The sequence below is a fragment of the Camelus dromedarius genome, chromosome 2, assembly GCF_036321535.1.
Source record: "Camelus dromedarius isolate mCamDro1 chromosome 2, mCamDro1.pat, whole genome shotgun sequence".
Taxonomy (NCBI): Eukaryota; Metazoa; Chordata; class Mammalia; order Artiodactyla; family Camelidae; genus Camelus; species Camelus dromedarius.
In genome coordinates, this window is record NC_087437.1 from 77886186 (window position 1) to 77904619 (window position 18434).

General features: G+C 39.4%; 1 protein-coding gene across 2 annotated transcripts in view; it reads right to left on the reverse strand.

The window, feature by feature from the left end:
- The window catches only part of ALCAM (activated leukocyte cell adhesion molecule), a 188795-nt gene extending 172216 nt beyond the window's left edge, over positions 1–16579 (reverse strand). Inside the window, exon 1 of one of the 2 annotated variants that reach the window (XM_031456275.2) lies at positions 15792–16579. In XM_031456275.2, coding sequence (XP_031312135.1) covers positions 15792–15864 — 73 coding nt within the window. In that variant the 5' untranslated portion in view covers positions 15865–16579. The remainder of the gene's footprint in view (positions 1–15791) is intronic. The other variant, XM_031456267.2, reaches the window with a different exon arrangement.
- Positions 16580–18434: the final 1855 nt, after the last annotated feature.

The window sequence follows — 18434 nt, forward strand, 5'->3', positions numbered from 1 at the left end:
ACAGCAGACCGTACAACACTAAATTAATGGTATATGTTCCATCCATCTCTGGGGCAGTAGTTTCAAAATCAGAAACAGTAGTTTCAAAAGCAGAAACTGTCTTACCAGATTCTCACTGGTTCCGGTAAGGGACTGAATCTGTATAGACAAGCCTTCAGCATGCACCACCGATCTGAGTATACATAAATATGCTCAGTTGGAAACTGACAGAAGTGCTGTATATTTATGTAATTTTATTATTAAATAATATCCCCTAGCATTATTTAATTTAACTTTAGCTTATCTCTAGAATTAAGCAAGCAAATACCATTCAGAATTCCTCAACTTTGATAAAGAACCATGAATTCAATTCTGTTATTGTAGAATTTGATAAGCACTGCTAAATTTGGTCAATAATTATCTGGATTTCAATAGAGATTTGCAACAAAACTTCTCTGTAAGAAGTTTCTTTCCAGCCATTGTTCTCCCGCTTCAAGATAAAAATTAAGTGATTTTTAGTTATTGAGAAGAGAGATTCAAATTTGGAATTGCTAGAGTGTATTATCAACTAGGTACAGAGCAGAAAAGAAAAATTATTATTGTGGTAATCTCTTTTTTAAACAAGCAATTTCTCTTTCATGCTAGCATTCAGGTCTTCTCTTTCCTTTCTCTCTGTAGAGAGGTCTTCTCACTTCCTCCTGTACCTTCCTCAGCAGCACAACTTGCCCCCTTAAGCATCACTTGTCCTCTACAGCTTATGTGGAATACTCACTTTTCCTGTAATCACATTCTTCATCATAAAATTTAAGTTTTTAAACCTATTCATTCACATAGGATAAAATAAGGCTTGTTGATGAAGAAAATTATTTCATCATATTAATCCTAGCTTCTGCTTTCATAAAAAATTGAAATCTCTATTATTTATATATTGTCTGGTATGTTTGTGGGAAGATTATTTTGTTGAGTCACAAAACTGTTAATGTGAAACCTACATGAGATGCCAAGAATCCAAGAATTCATGCAATACTTGTCATAGGAATTGTGATATTTTTTCAAGTAGTGGAAGAGATAAAAAATAATTGTCATGTAGACTATCTGATTAATCTAGACTCTTGACAGGTCATTGTTGTGGCCCAACCAGTTTTATATATTTAAAGAACGTCTCACTTACTTGGCTTTATTTGATAATATCTTTGCTTTGATTACTTTTTGATACTTATGCCATACTACATTCAAAGTCCTATGTTGCAAATGTTGAAAGTGAGATTAGATTTTGTAATTAAAAAAATAAAATAAAAAATATAGTTGTTAAACCTAAAATTGGTTATACAAATATATTGGCCATTCTTTTGTAAAGCATTGCTGTGCATGGAGCACAGCAGGTATACAATGTGTGGGACCGATCAGTGATCACGCGTTGCAGTCATACTGGTGTATCAGGACAAGTACTTTTTTGTAACATATTTGGAAAACATCAGAATTTTTCTAATTCTGGGAATTCAGGAGGCAACCTGACTATTAGACCGGAGAAGTAAAAATTTACTAACAAGGTTTTCTATGGGGTGTGACAGAATAAAACCATGATATGAAAGTTAAAATTCAGAGCAACTGGGAAGAAGGTTCTAAAGTAAGGTTAAAAAAAAACTTAGGCTTATTTAAAAAAAAAAATTTTAAGTAAAAAGGGTTTAAGGATTAGGATTATTTTGCTCAGAGAAGAGACATCAGACAGACGTAAAACTATTAGGTTTTCGGCTCTCAAATATGATCAAATAATGAGATACTGTGATAAATTCGATTCTGCACTATGTTTTTTTAACCAGTAATGGCCTGTTTCTTAAAATGGTATGTTAGTTTCGAGAGCACAAAGTATATTTTTCAGTAAAAATAAAATCTTTTAATTTTTTCATGAATTTTTTAGGTGTGTATCTGATTTTTAAAAATTCTTCAATAGAAAACACTTTTGTGAAAGTAACACTAGATTCTCCTCCAAATTATCTCTAGCATTTTAATGTTAAAAACATTCAAGGCATGGCCCACCATACACACATATTTTCTGTGGTATAGATATATTCAATATTGCCTGCATGACTGATCAGTTTCTCATGAAATCATTTCTATACGAGTTTTGTCAAATTCAGGAAAATGCTCTGATCCACAGGTTTAATTTAAAAGAGGAGAAACAAAAATATTACCAGTAAATGACTGCCTATTGAGAATGTATTCCTGCAATCATCCTAGAAAAACTTGTAGTTTTAAAAATAAATTACTTTAAATAAATTTCTGTATTTCTCTAGAAAATCTTACATTTAATGTTCAATGTCTATGGAAGCTCTAGAAGAATATAGTTATTAAAGTTTTTAACTTTGTTAACCTGGATTGGCACCTGGAATAAGAATTACTCTAACTTTATTCCATTTCTTTTTATACTTCATTGCGTAGCTTGGATAGAATATGGCAAATTCTGCTTTTTTTAAGAATCATAATTCAGGATATTAATCATTCTCTAATTAAATTTCTAACAGAAATTGAAAAATTGTCTCAATACAGGTATTTATAATTCATATGTAAATATGTGTTGCAGTTTTAAATAGACTTTATTAATAATTGAGACTTCTAATTTTGACTAATGCATTTATTCAATCATCATACATGTACTGGGGATATAGTGTATATTAGTAGACACTGAATAGAAAAAAAGATTAAGAAGACAGAGCCCCTGTGCCCAGAACACAAAAGTCTTCTAAGGGAGAGAGACAATAATAGACAACAATGAAATTAGCTCTGGAACCACAGAGGAGGACACTTTAGGGAGATAGGAAAGAATTTCTGGAAAAGATGGCATCTAAACTGTGTTCTGAAGGACAGAGATGCCAGTTATTTTTCAGGCAAAGGGAGGGCTATGGGAGAGCATTCTAGAATACGGCAGTGGCACGAATAACAACACAGGGAACAAGAAGGCCATGTACACTTAGAAGTTTGACTGGAGCCTGGACTTCCAAGAAAGACTGTGTTGAGAAATATGAAGGACCTTAATTAAATACTATGCTAAGAAGCTTGTATTTTACCCTTACTCTAACAGGGAGCAACTGAAGTATTTTAAGCAGATCAGTTACAAGATTCTATTCATACCTTACATCAGTTTAATGGTAGAGGGGAAATGAGATTGGACAGGGGCTAAAATGAAGTTTAGAAAAACTGTTAGGACTCTTTTTTTTCCACTTCCTTAAAATTGTGTATGATCACTACTCTGATTTTACTCTGAATCTATGGAGTCTACACAAATCTGTCTTTTAGGCACACACACATTTTCTTACTTCTAAGTTACTTTGGGCCAACTTATGTTAATGACATAAGGCAACAATATGCCCTCAGACATTATGAACTACAGCCTGCAAGGTGTCCTACTTTTAGTTTTAAATTTACCGCAATGCGATGATGTTTCATTATCAGATGAGGACTATGTCATAATGATGATACTAATAATTAATGGATAAAGTCTAGGTGTTTGTGAGTGTTCTATTTATTTTATAAAGTGAATAGATTCAAGGTTATGCCCAATAAATAATATGACATCACCTTCATTCATATTCCACTTCCTGAGCAGGAGAAAAAAAAAGGTGAAGTGGGGAGGAGATACAATTGTCAATTTTCTAATTCTGAACAAACTGAGACTTCTATTCTGTATGTATTCATGGGAGTACATTGGTTTTATAATCGTATTTTGGGGAAGGTGAAAAGATTTCCTGAAATTAAATATTTTAATAATACTAACAATTTACTGAGAGTGTATTATTTGAGTCACACTATTGAATGAACTTGTCCCGACTGCACCAATGAGGACAGAAGAGGGGTTAAGCAATTTGCCCAATGTCACCCGGCTCGGAGGTGGAGAGTGGAGACGCAGAACTCAAAATCACACAATTTAGCTCCAGAAGCCACATTCTCAAACTCTCATCTATAACAGAAAGAAAACGAAATAAAACAAGCACTATTTAAGGAATGCTTAAAACGGTAATGAATAAGCAACAGGCCTCAGTCCCAGGCTGCCCTCCTAGCACCGCCACAAGAGCACGTATCTAATTTTAACATGAACTGTTTAAAAGCTGTTTCTGTGTTGGCCATTCTTAAATATACCAGAGAACTGGGCCATTTCTTTAACCGAAAGCATTTTAGTAATAAATTAGGAGGTCTGCATATGGGAATTACACAATTTTCTGCAGAACTCAAAAAAAAAAAATTTCCATCTTAAATATAAAGTAAACGGGGATTATCATTTTAAAAGTTTTCTTCTTAATTGGACTGCCAGTAAAAGTTATTGCTTATCATCAATTCAAACCAATATACATTTTTCTAATTCGCTGAATAATTTTAAATCTTAGAATTTTTAAGCTGTAAAGATCTTAGAAATCATATGAAATACTTTCATGACAAAAGTGAATCTCATAAAAGGTAAATGAATAGTTAGGATCACACACAGGTGATGGATATCAACCTAAGACTGAAAATTAGCTGGAGATATCTAAATCAAGGGGATATCTGGGAAAATAAAAAAGAGGGAAAGATATCAATATAGGCCATTTCCACACAGAAGTCTATAACCACTTGTTAAAAATCTAGGCAGAGTGAGAAAAATATCAGCTAATTTTGCTCGCTTATTGAAACATATAACTGTTTTCATTTAATAGATACCACAAAAGTATTCTCAAAAATATTCATTATTTTATCACTGGAAATAAACTTTGTTCTCCTTTGATGCCTTGCAATATTAAAGTGGATTAGGCTTCTCAAGAGTATATCTACTTTAATTTCTTCTAGTGATTTATTATTCAAAGGGTACAGAGAACTAAGAACTAGGGGTTGAAAACATATTATTTGTAGAAGCCTTTTTTGAATTCCACTAATAAGAGGAAAATATAATTCAATTTCTAAAATATCATTAATATTAAAATTACAGACTTTCCATAATTTCACTATTAAAGGTCACCAGAAAATCATAATAAATAGAAGCATCCTACAGTGCTCATAAAAGGAAAGTAGTGGAGCTCCCTCTATTGAGTTATAGTTGAGAAAATGTGCCTTGTGTTTAAAATCATAACTTTATCTTCAAAATAATTCCATTATAATAATTTTTTTCTCTTTCTAAGCTGTAATACCTTTCAAATTATAGAAATACATATTCAGTATCAATTTCTAAGAATAATATTATAAATAACATATGTCTTAACAATTTTAGCATGTGTTATTTTTCCTTAATGGTTTTTGTTTGTGGGAAATCACATTTTAAGGCTGTAATTTTCCATTTGTGTTTTTCTTTTGTTTTCCCTGAGATGACAAAACAGAAAAGTTACTTGACAGATACTGGGACTATGAAACATCCTAATAAGACTATGAATTCCAATTTTGTTATAGGAACTAAAAAAATATACTTCAGTGGAACTAAACATATCTTCCAACTGGTAAAATGAGGTATTTCACGTATTTTTCTGATATGAATAAACTTACATTTATTATATTATTATGAAAAATGTGATTCATAATGATTATTATTGGTTGAGAGTCCACTGTGTGCCAGGCACTGAGATATGCACTACACATTCACTATCTTTTTGAATATTCATCTCAGATGAACTTGATAGTATTGTAACCCTCATTTTACAAATGAGAAAATAAAGACAAGAGCTAGTGATCAAACTAATGCTCTGATCCATAGCCCAAGCTCTTGAGCTCTTTCGTGTGCAATGGAATATATGCTATGTATTGACTGTGAAATCTGTGAGCATTGACAGTCTATAAAAAATAAACAATTATTTTTTAATATCACTAAGGGATAGCCATACTGTATACAAAAAAAAATCATTACTCAGGTAGCTCAAATCCTTTCTAGTTAAATGTTTTGGATCAATTCTAAAAAATGATAACTTCCAGACCATAACTGGAAACTCTACTCTTTTTACTGTTTTATCATTTATTTTAGAAGGAAGACATATTTCTTATCAGCAAAGAGAAAAACAGCTAAGCAGATGCAGGTTTTGTTTTAGTAAACAGATACTTATTTGCCATTCCAATATGATAAGAAAAGCAATTTTATCATATACTAATCAGTGATTTCTAAAGGAAAAATTGTATTTGAGAACCAGATTACCATCCGCTGGGGCTGGGCTGAGTAGGAGATTAATCCAACAGGGTAAATTCAAATATGTTTTGCATTTTACTCTTAGATCTGATATCAAAAGCATTATTCATATTTAGAGCCATGCCTATCCCTGCAAGAATACAAAACCTATGTCTTATGACCAACATAAGCATTTTTCTTGGAAAGTGCCATACCTATCACCAGGTAGAGAAAATGCTTGCAGAATGAAGTATAAATGCCACAAGTTTGAACATTTAAAATTAAATGCTAGGCAGAAACTGCCTTATTCATAAAATTACAGCATATGCATACTAATATTAAGTCCATTATGAATATTTGTTGGCTTTAAAAAATATATCTTCAACAGATACTTGTTGAAAACTCTTCATGTACATATTTTTATGGTTTTTCTATATAAAAGTGACTATAAAAATACATTTTACTCCTTTCCATAATAGGTCCAAAAATTACAGGGTGAAACATACTTAATAGCACTGATTTTTATAAAAAAAATTTACAGAAGATGGCACTTTTTATCAGCTCGTAAACAATTCTAACGAGCCTGTTAAAATGAACTTGTTGGAAGAACTGTTCAAAATACAATTTACTTAAAAATAACTGAGGTCTGTTTAGTAAAACCTATTATACAGAGTTTACAAAATGGCATTAGTTAGACCACTCACACAATGTGTATTGTATCTGCAATGAACTCACATGAATATCTGGAAACCATTTGTGTAACAAAAAACATTATCAACTACTCCTAAGGCTCACATCTTGTTGCTTCTTAATCCACTGCTACACTTAATCTGATCCCACAGAGTATGAATCTTCCAAAATGGAAAAAAATATGGCTTATGATTACATGGTTTATGTTCTAAGTCATGCATCTTATGTGGAAAGAGCAAGATAATAATTCATAATAAATGTACTTCTTTCCCCATTTGTGGCTCCATCTCACGTATAATAAATTTAGGCACCAATCTATCTATAGCTTTTGCCCAGCATGTGAGTGTGTGTGCCTATTATGCCTATAGTCCTCATTTTTTTCCCAGAAGCTTTAAATAAATAAGAACCAACATATTATCATTCTGGTTTTTAGAAAGTTATATTAATAGCACAGAGTGATGGCGGAAGTAAGGGGAAGGTGCATCCCCATATACTTTTGTTGGGATTAACAATACATACTCTTTTATTTTAATTGAGATATAATTGACATATATTCATTTCAGGTGTACAATATAATGATTTGATAGATGTGTGTATTGCAGAAATGATCACCACAATAAGTCTAGTTAACATCCATCACCGCAAATAGTTACAATTTTTTCTTGTGATGAGAACTTTTAAGATCTACTTAGCAACTTTGAAATATACGATACAGTACACACTTCGAACTATAAATTTAGAATTTCTTTCTAAATGAAAAATATCCATATTCTTTGACTTACCAATTTCACTTCCAAGAAATTTTCCTGCCAACATAATTACACATATGGATAAGAACAACTATTAGGATGTTCACTGCTGTATTGTTTATAGTGAAGAGTTGAAACAATCTACATTTCCAAGAACTGGGAAGTGGTTAAATTAATCATGGTGTGTACAAATAAACTCCAATACACCATGTTAAAAAATGAGGTAGAGCTATCTATGCTGATATTAAATATTCTCTTAACCTCCAAAATATGCTGCTAAGTGAAAAAGGAAAGGTACAAAATGGTGTGTACAGCATGCTCCACAGATATTTTTAAGGTGGGGATGTACATATGTAAAGATTTGCTAGTGTATAAGCATTTGAGTAAGACCGAAAAGATCCTCTTCTGACCCACAAGTTATAAGTAAATTAGGGAAATTACAAAAAAAGTATTTGAATAACTTCAAGGAATCCCTGGTCACCTCCAGGGTGAGAAGTCATGTTCCTCCCACCTTAGTGTGTTCACTCATCCCATTCTCTCAGCTCGTATCTTTTGTTTGATTACTCCTCAGCACATACTTCAGATAACACTTCCTAAAAGAGCCTTTCCGATTTTTCCTAAACTCCAGACCAAATCTGGCCACAGTGATGTAAAATGCTCTTTACATATCTTTGTAGTACTTAGCAAAAATTCTAGCAAATAACTATATAATTAGTTGCTTGGTGCCTGTTTTCTCTGGGAACACTAAGAACACAATTTCTTGGAGTGACAGGACCTCAACTACCCAGTAACTAGTTTATTGCAGTATCCCCAGCACCAAGCACAATGCTTTGCACATATTGAACACTCAATAAATATTTATTGAATACTGTTATGTATGTTGAATGATTAATTGACAAGAGTTTTAATCTTGGATTGGTTAACAGTATGACTTTAGACAGGTAGCCAAGTAATTTTAAGGTTCTTCATAGCTCTGAAATCTTGAACCTATAGGTCTAAACATACATCAAACTAAGAACATTGTTGTCCCTAAAAATGGTGGTTAATTTTCTACCGAATTTTATGTAATATCTTAACCTGTCTTCATCTATCTCAGCTGTCAAGTAAAAGAACTGAACAAGATAAACACCTAAGTCACTTTCTCATTTTTCCAACAACCCCTCTTCTACTACATTTTAGTTTCTGATCATGAGTCACATGCCTTTAACCCTTCAACCTGTCTCTCCCTCTCTCTCTCCACACACACACACACACACACACACACACACACACACACACACACACACACACTCAACTTTCCATGATTTCATTCCAGGGGAAGATAAGGTTTGAGCAGTAGGAAACAGTATTCTTCCTGCAACTGCTTGAGCCTCTATAATATTTCTTGCCCAAGGCTCTCAAAGAGGAGGGTGTAAATTATGAACATGGGGCTAAGGACGTGTAAGGGTCCTTGCTGCTGCCACATCCCTTACTAGTATTGTGAGAGGTAGACTGATGGCAAAAATAACCCTAACTCTCTCTCCTGGTCTTTCTCTACACCTTTTGCAAAGTCTTTTTAGCTCCTTCCATTCAGTAGATGGAGATGATTTCCCCACCCTCGAATTTGAGCTGGGCTTGGAACTTGTCTTAGCCAACAGCATGTGGCAGAAATGACAGTTCGCTGGAAAAAGACTTGCCCACTTCTGCTTTCTCTTGGAACCCAGCTTCCTTCAAGAGAACAAGCCTAGGGAAGCCTATTAGAAAATGGAGGGCCATGGAGAAGAGTTTGTTTTCCATGAACAACAACCAGTCAAATCCCAGAAGCAAAGCTGCCTAGGCTGACCCGCCCCAGACTACAGCAGAACGAAGGTATCAAGCTAAAATCAGAGAAGCACCGAACTGTCCAGACTAAATTGCTAACTTGCAAAATAATGAGCAACATAAAATGGCTGTTGTTTTAAAGCACTGTGCTTTGGAGTACTTTATTTTATGGCACAGTCAGCTAATACACCATGGTTCAAAATTTCAGTAAGAGTAGCTTAAACTTCTTTTTAGGTTGTTTGCTTGATTTGGACTTAGGTAAATTTTATACCCAGAAATCTCCCAACTATTAGAGAATATGCTGACAAGAATTTTAGCCACAGTGTCCAATGTCCTCTCCCTTCATTCCGTCCTATTAATAAAGACAAATCTATGGCATCCTTTACCTGTATGCTTAGAAAATACCCTCTCACCTTTCCTACCCCCATCCACTTTTGGAATTTTCTGAATACCTGAGACACTCAGAGACAGCTGATCCAAATAACATGTGGGTGCCCAATTAGGATAGTCAGTCTCCGCACCAACTGTCCTACCATATGTTGGCTGCCCCAAGTCAGGTCACCATATCTAACTGATAGAACTGTAGCTCATATGGACAAAAAGACTTGAGACCTTTCTTCAGTTTTATAGACATCCCTGGTAATTTATTTTAGATCTAAATTGATAGTGGAGCAACTGAGAAACCTCACTGAGGAACACAATGGGATTCGTGCAATTGGTTAAGAAATGATTTCAGGATCAAATTGAAATAGGCCTTCCCTAGATAATGCCATAGCTAAATACAGCTCCCAGGTGAATTTCAAACACCATTAGTCTCTTGGCATCTCAGGTGGATTTGGTTTCCATTCCAAACCATGGGATCTTTAATGTTCCACAGCTACTATGGTATTCTGGGTTTCAGAGTATAATCTCTTTTATACTTGACATTAAGGGGACACACAAAGCCCCTTTTTGATACTTCACAGTAGCTGATACTTAAATAAAAAAAAGATTAGAAATACGCAGTTTGTCAGGATAAGGAATGCATGTCTTGTAGTTAAGTATTCCAAGACAGACACATAGACAGTCAAGTCATTAAATAATTATGGTGACCATATAATTTGTCATCCAAACTGCCCTTTTGAGAGTGAAAAGGGTACCACTGATAAATGAATAAACCAGGCATAAACTGGGACTATCTTGGATATACCAAGATGAATGGTTCATGGAGTGGTAGAAAACAGAGCTTTAGAGGGGAAAAAAGTGGGGGAAGCAAGCCAGGGATGCTGGATACCCGTCTAATTTTTGATTAGTCTATTCTCCCACAGTTTAGTTTCATTATGTTGCAATATTATGAATTCCTAGAAGATCAGACAAAGTCACGTTCACTGAAGCACCTCAACTCAAAGTTGAATTATGTAATCCTTTGATTAGAAACTGTTTTGGATCGTGCACAACCCTGATTTCCCCTTGAATGGAATGGATAATTGAGAACTGACTGGATAAGTAAGAGAGGAAGCGCTAAAAGCTAATTTTATTCTTGGAACATACACTACAATAATGGGCTATGATAATAGGTTACCATAAAACAATTACGGAATACCACAGCACATTTGGAATTAGTCCGAGCTGAAATATATATGGTATTCTGTCCAATAAGGTTGGGAGGAAAGAATATAAATTTTGTGGTTTAAACAGAGGAATTAGCTGGATGAAAATATCAGTAACTCCAAATATATGATAATACTTTGTACACTATAGGGATACTTGTAGTTACTGGAGGATTTAACCTTATCAAATAGCCTATAATATCCTCTTCTTAAATAGAGAAGATTATTTTAGTCATGGCTTTGTTCTCCATAGGGAAGGGGAACTTCTGCCTTAACAAAAAAAGTACTGAGAATATAAATAGACATTTTTCTGGCCTTTTTCATTTTTTAATTTAAAATAAAAAGGAGTTGATATCCAAAAGTAATAATCAAATATTCATTCATCACCCACCACACCCAAGAAAACTTTCTTTAGCATTCCAGTGAGTTAGCTCACGTCTTAGTATGCCACATAGATTCATGTATAAGAAATAAAATGGGCCTTTGTGAAAACCTAACAGTGAGGAATAAAATTAACAATTTGAGAGGAATTCAAGTTTCTATGTAGACACACAGGCCCAGAGATCCTCTTTTATCATAGCCGCACTAATGTGGCTCTTCTGCATATTTGGGATATATATTGCATGTGTCTACTTGAGTTAATAGCTTCAGAGAGCTAGAACTCTTTGATGACGTTTTATGTGGAATAAATGGCCAGAGCAGAAAGAGGCGTGTTTGGGAATATAAAACAAGGTGATTATAAAGCATTTAAAATACTATGTGACAAAATGCTGCCATCTTACACTAAGTAATGCTGACAACTTAGTGCTGTTTTACAAAGTTTAGTTTAGTATCATGAAAACTTGAGGGAGGAAAAAAAGGAGAAAAAGGAAACATTTTTTGCCTGTTTTTAATAAAATGGTCAAAGTGATAATTAAGGGTAATAAATTAAAGAGTGTTATTCTATTGAGACTGCAATAGAAGTCTTAATTAATATAGCATGTTTTACTTGAAAAATTCAAATGCTGGGCAAGGAGTTACCAATCTCGCCAAAATCAGAACTATGCATTACATAGGGAGATAATTTTACAGATAATTCTACAGAATAGAAAAATAACTTTCCCAAGGTCACAACATTCTTTTATGGCACAGCTAAAAACTGAACACAGGAGTACTGATTCCAATACAAAGAATCTTCTGTTAACACTTAGGACTCTTAAAGTAGGTTTTTATTGATTTTCTTCTTTTTTAATAAGTCAACAGTAAACAAGCATTCCCTTTTAAATTTCTATTTTAAGAGAGAAGCTAGTTTGAATTTTTTAAAATGACAAAGTTTGGAATCTGGTCATGAAAGTATTTTGGATTTCTACAGATTTGAAAACAACTGAAAGCATTAGTATTTTCTATTGCCTTCTGTATTGCGCTTACAACCATGGAACAAATCAACTTCTTTGTTTAGGAACATTTTTAGGGCATACATATAAGGCTTTTTCACATGAACATATTAGCGTCAGCCATCACTTACATTTCATTCTAGGAACTATACACACAGTTTAAATAGAGCCAGGTTTCCAGAAGGGATGGCTTTTATTAAGCTTTTTTTTAAGACCTAAAACTCTTTCCGACTGTTGAGGTCTCTTTTCCCAGAAGAACAGGAGATTAATTCTCTCTGTATTATGTATATACATATATGTTTTTTAAATAGCCTTATTCAGGCCTGGAGGAGTAAACACAAGATACAATAAGTTTATAAAAGTAGGGGGAAAAGATGGAAACTAGCAATTGGGAGCCATTGACATTTCTCTAGGAATAGAATTTATATGAATTGTGTCTGTCCAGACTGTCTGAAAGCATTAGTAAAGTACAATTAAAAAATGACTGTGCCTTGCCTAAATGGGCTTTTTACCTTAGGTCATTAGAAACAGAATTTTGAGCTGGCAGAGCTCTCAGAGCAGAGCTCTGGTCCAGTTCATCCTTTCTCTTATACATGAGAATGCTGAAGCCCAAAATGGTGAAATGACTTGCTCAAGTGCCTGGAGGTATATGGTCCTGAACCAAAACTAGAAAAGCAGTTTACTGAAAATAGTGCCTCATTAAATTATAAATTGCTATTAGACTAAATAAATCATCAAGGAAAAAGCAATTTTGCTGACTACTAAGCAGTTTTCAGTTTTGAAATTATGAATTTTAAGACCCCACACCCGGTAGCCTGAAAGGGCATTATACGAATTGATGCTTTTCCCAAGGCCTATTGAGATAAACGGATACATTCCCAACATAACGTCTTACTGTGAAAAGAAAAAAAAAAAAAAGCTTTCAGTGCGTTTATGTCTCGGAACGAACCCTATAATATTAGTAACCAATTAAAAAATATTTCAGAGAGGGGTGCACACTGCTGACTCAAGAGAAGAAACAGTTAACCGCAGGGCCGCACCTCCTTGTTGTAAATAATCAAGGAAAGCCTTTTTTAAAGCAATACAAAATGTCACCACAGGCTGACGCTCTTTCTACAAGAATAATGAGATTCCTACTCCCTCGGATGCTAAGCATATACTTCATTGCCTTTATCTCCGAATTCAGGTTCCGTGGTTCACAGATATTCTCCCCCTCCCTTCAAAACAGGTAACATGCCATGGCTAAAATATGTCAATAACTATGTAGCGACTGCAGACCAAAGGACCTGAAGGGGCAGTTTCAAAAACTCTATTTTCACTATCAAAACTGCTCCGGAAATGAAGGGCTTGCAGGCAGGGCAGTCAGTCCCTTGGACTAAGCCAGCTACTGGCACTGCACCCCCACCGGGCTCAGCTTCGCAGAGGGCTCCGAAGGAGGCGCACTTGCCCTCCAGGACTTGAGTCCTGAGTCTCGACAGAGAGCTTTTAGTGCCATAATCCTGTCTTTTAAAACACACTGACCACGCACCGAGAACTTGGCGCACATGCCAGCCTGGTGAATTCAAGGAAACCGCTGATTTGAGGGTCTGAGGCTTCTGACCTCCAGATCGGCCGCGAGTTGGCGGCGGTGAGAGCGCGCTCTCCGGCTGGCTGAAAGCGCGCAGCTGGGTGCCGGCTAGAAACGTAAGCTGGCTGCGCCAAAAGAATCGCGGCGCAGATCTGAAAGCGGAACCTCTCCCTTTTTAGCAGTTACATGTGCGGAAAAACCTGTCCTCCGAGGTGGCCCGACTGAAAAGAAATTCCAGCACCGAAAAGGAAATCGGGCGTGTGCGTGTGGTCCCGGGGTGGGGGTGTAGGTAAGTCTACACTCTAAAAGTGGCGATGGGGTTGAACTGAAAACCAACTGTGGGCGTGTGGATCTTTGCATTTTACAAACTGCATCACCCTCAGTCTCCTTCCTCTCCCCTCCGCTCCAGAGTGCCCTTCCTTCCCACATCGGACACTGGAATCAAGAAAAAAGTGAAAATCCATACCGTGCCAAACCCAAGGGGGTCTCCCCTTCCCACCTCCCGGGTGTTCTCACCCCACCCCACCTGCTTTAAATCCGGTTCAACTCCCGTTTCACAGTCCCCGCCCCAGAATCGGAGATTTGTCACAGACGCCTCTTTCTCTAGCCTCAGAACAACAGCAGGTGAGCTCATTACCTCAACCAGAAATGTAACTTTAAAAAAGAGATCGGGAGGGGGCGGCCCCCGCCCCCGCGTGCCAGCACCACGAACACACAGCAGCGGCAGTTCACAAACACTAGGGCTCGAGCCCACAGCCCCACTCTGCCCCTTTTCCTCGAGAGATTCAGAGGCTTTCAAATCTCTTCCTTGACCTCAGCTAGTCAACAACTGAAGGGATGTGCAGAAATTAAAATACGAAAAGGAAGTGAGTTTTTCTTTCACGAAAACTAAAGAAAAGGTCAAGAGAACAAACAGAAGCCGAAATAACAGGAAGTAAGAGTTTTACTTGCAACCGTCTACGAGGGGCTAAACATCAAAACTTCAGAAGAAGAAAAATTTCCCCCCAAATCCTCAAGTCTAGCGAAAAATTAACCTGCTGCTCTGTCCAGTGACGGCGAGCACACATTATGCCCTGTTAGGACCCACTCGCGTCAGCCGCCCAGCAGGTCTAAGGATGACAACGCCAGGGGACGTCCCCAAGGGTGAGGAAAGGGATTCCCAGGCGAGATATATTAGTTGTAGGGGTTTTTGCCCTTTTTTTCTTCTGAGACTCGATACAGAACTAGAATTGAGGTTGAATCACAAGTCCTGAACAATCCACAACCCCCTCACTAAGGGCTCAAAAACCTGGCTGCGAATTCCAGTCCAGGCTGCGTTCTTTGCCGCCGCCACCCCTACCCTCACCACCCACACAGACAATGGGGGAGGGGGCGTCCAAACCAGATCTAAGCTTTAGGAGGTTTTTAAAGGGAGTGATTAAGGTCCTCCCTTTCTCTTCTATCCCTCGCACCCCTCCTTCACCTCATACCCAGGGGAAGTTACCAGGGGATTTATCAGGAAAAAGTGCGAGTTATTGCCTCTCAGAGCTAAGCGAAAGAAAAACTGCCCAGAGCGCAGTGACGTGGACTTTGATATTCAGAGACTGGAGGGACTGTCACAGGGCGAGAGCTCGCGCCCAGGAGGGAACCGTAGGGGGAGCCAGACGAATCCTGCCCGCGGGCCCCTGGAGCCCCGACCCCGGCCGCACCCAAACTTCCGGGAGATTTCAACCAGTGACCCCAGTCGCTGCCCGAACTTGAGCTAACCGGCCGAGCCCAAACGTGGGACACAGGTGAGGGAACCCAGGGCCAGCTCTGTGCCCGCACCGCCGTCCCCTGATCTCCCCCACGTTTCTGGGCGCACCGCCACGGGGGTGCAAGGCCCCGGCTGGGGACCTAGGAAACTGCCCCCGTCCCAGGTCGGCCTGGGGCTGCTTCGAGGCCCCTGCTCACCTGGCCTGAGGACTGCAGCGGAGATCAAGAGACAGATGACCAGACGGCAGGAGGGGGCCGCCTTCGATGCCATGTTCCTCCTCCTTTGGGGCCACCTTCAGAGTCCACGCAACAGGAGGGGGCGTCGTCCTCGGCCTCGCGCTGCCCGCGCGCTCGCGGGTCGGGACACAGGGGGCAGCGGCTTCTCCCAGACACACCGCCCCCTGGGCTGTGGCGCTGCACCTTCGGATCTCCGCGGGCCGCAACTTTCCACCGCGCAGTGCCCCAACTCCTCCTGCCTTCCCTTCAACACCCGCCCTTGGCCCCTGTGGCTGCTCCTCCCGGGACCGGCGACCCTCTCTTCCCGGGAGACACTTGAGTAAAGGTGGACGCTGTTCTTTTTAGCTGGTCTGTTATTTTCCTTCTCTTGGAATAATAATAATAATAATAATAATAATAATAATGGTAGTGTCAGTGTGCATAAAAAGCCCAGTGCTAGAAAGGAACCGCCGGGGGTGGCGACAGGGGGTGGCGACAGGTCCAGGCGGTCTCCTCAGGTGGCAGCGGCGGCGGCAGCGACAGCAGCGGCAGCGATAGCAGCGGCGCCAGCAGCGGTCTCTGAGCTGCTCTGACTGGAGAGACTGGAAGGCGTGTGTAAGCTGCCGCTCTCCTCCTCCCCTCGCCTCCTCCCTCTCTCCTCTCTCCTCCCCGCTTCCCAGGACGCAGAGCCAAGCGCAGGTGGTTGGAGCCGGATCCGCAGCCTAGAGGCGCTGCAAGACCGAGTCGGACACTGAGTCCAGCTCTGGAACTTCGCGGGGGAGATGCGTGCCGGCGTCTCACCGCCCCAGTGGGCGGGGCCTTCTCGTGGCACCGCCCCAGGGCCACGCCCGCCAATAGGGAGCAGACACTGGAGCAGCGCGCGCCGGCGGGGCCCCCGGTACTGACACTTCCCTGTGGCGTTGCCGTTGCCCTCGTGATACGGCCTCTCAGTTCACTCTGCCCACGCAGCTTAGCCGCGGTTGGAAAAGCCAAATTGCCCTTTTGCCCCCAGACGCCCATCCGCTGGCTAACTTCTCGGGGGTTTTTTGGCTGTGATACTGCAGCCTCCTTCTATAAAGAGTAGTGGGGCTGGGAGGTGGGGGTAGGGAGCTTGCCGGGGGCGCGCACTGATCAGGGCAAGAGCGAAGGAGGAAGGAAGGGACTGGAGGAGGTGACAAAGGTGGGAACTTGCCTCCTGGGAGTTAACAGGAACAGCTAGCTATTGGTTGGCGAGGGGCAGGTGGGGTATCCACGTACTAGGCTGATTCCCCCCCTACTCCCCCCACAGCCCCTTCTCTCACATACCTTCTTTTATAGGCAGACCACTTGATTCTACTGCCCAGTACCAAATAGAAAATGTTTACCCTTTCCCTGGGGAAATTAAATCGGAAATTTCTAGATCATACTTCGTCACACGGATTTTCCCAGTGTCTACAAAAGCCAGAAACGTGTGTCTCTTTTATTTTGAATTAAGCGGCAATTTTCAGTTACAAACAGTAAATCCTCAGGTTACGCAGATTAAAAGCCAAGCTCCTCCTTGTCCGTTCCAGAAAGCCAGGCATCCCAGCAGATGGACAGGCTTCTCTGGCAATTTCTAAAGACTGAACCACCTCCCAGGCGGAACATCGGGACGCTGTGTCTCTTTCAGATCAGGCGGAGAGCGCGAAGGAGTATTTTCCTCTAGAACACCCGGGTGGAGCTATCGGAGCCCTAAGTGGCTCTAAATTAGGGACATGGGATCACAACTCTCATCCACCAAGCATAATAAAATCTTGGTCCCAGAACCACTTCGCCAGGGCATTAAATAGCCTTCCGTGCATCACAGGGTCACCCCTGTGTGAGGCCAGTTTCCAGCAGAGAATGCCAACTAGTAATCGTCATATACTGTGCTTTCATCAGAAGGCTTCGAGTCACCAGCTAGATTGGAGTGAGGGACCTGGCAGCAGGAGAAGTAATAAAACAAGGGCGCGCGCGCGCGCGCACACACACACACACACACACAGACACACACACACACACAGACACACACACACTGGTCTTTGAATTTTTTTATCTTTTCATGCTGGAGACTATTAAGCTCCGTCTTCCGCTGTGGTTTTTTCCGAAAGCCTGCCAGTCTTGTCCTCCCGGTTCTCCTTACATTACGTTAACAGTATTCTAGGGTAGAGCTCTTATATTTTTCCTCTCAAAATAAGTAGTTTCTCCCGCTTGATTTTAACGTTAACGTTTCATTTGCATCTTCTGAACCAACAGGAAGGCTAATGCTACAGGCAAATGCCTTTTAATTCAGTATTCCATGAGCTAAATTTGGCTGAATTGCTAGCATTCCTATGGGATTCTGTAGAATTCCTTTAGGGAATTGTTTTTCTTTTAACAGTGGCTCTAAGTAGCTTGTATTTGAACCAATCATCCTAACTATGTATTTAACCTGGACCCCCCCCCCCCCACTAACTCTGTCTATCTGATCCCTTTTATTTTGGGGTAGGAGTTAACACAGCATGATTGTTAAAAAGTAGAGCTGCAAAAGGTACACTCTGATTTTGGGCTTTGATATTTACCAGCTGTGTAATTTTGGTGAACTCAACATAAGGCTCAGTTTCCTTACTTGTAAAAGTGGTAACAATA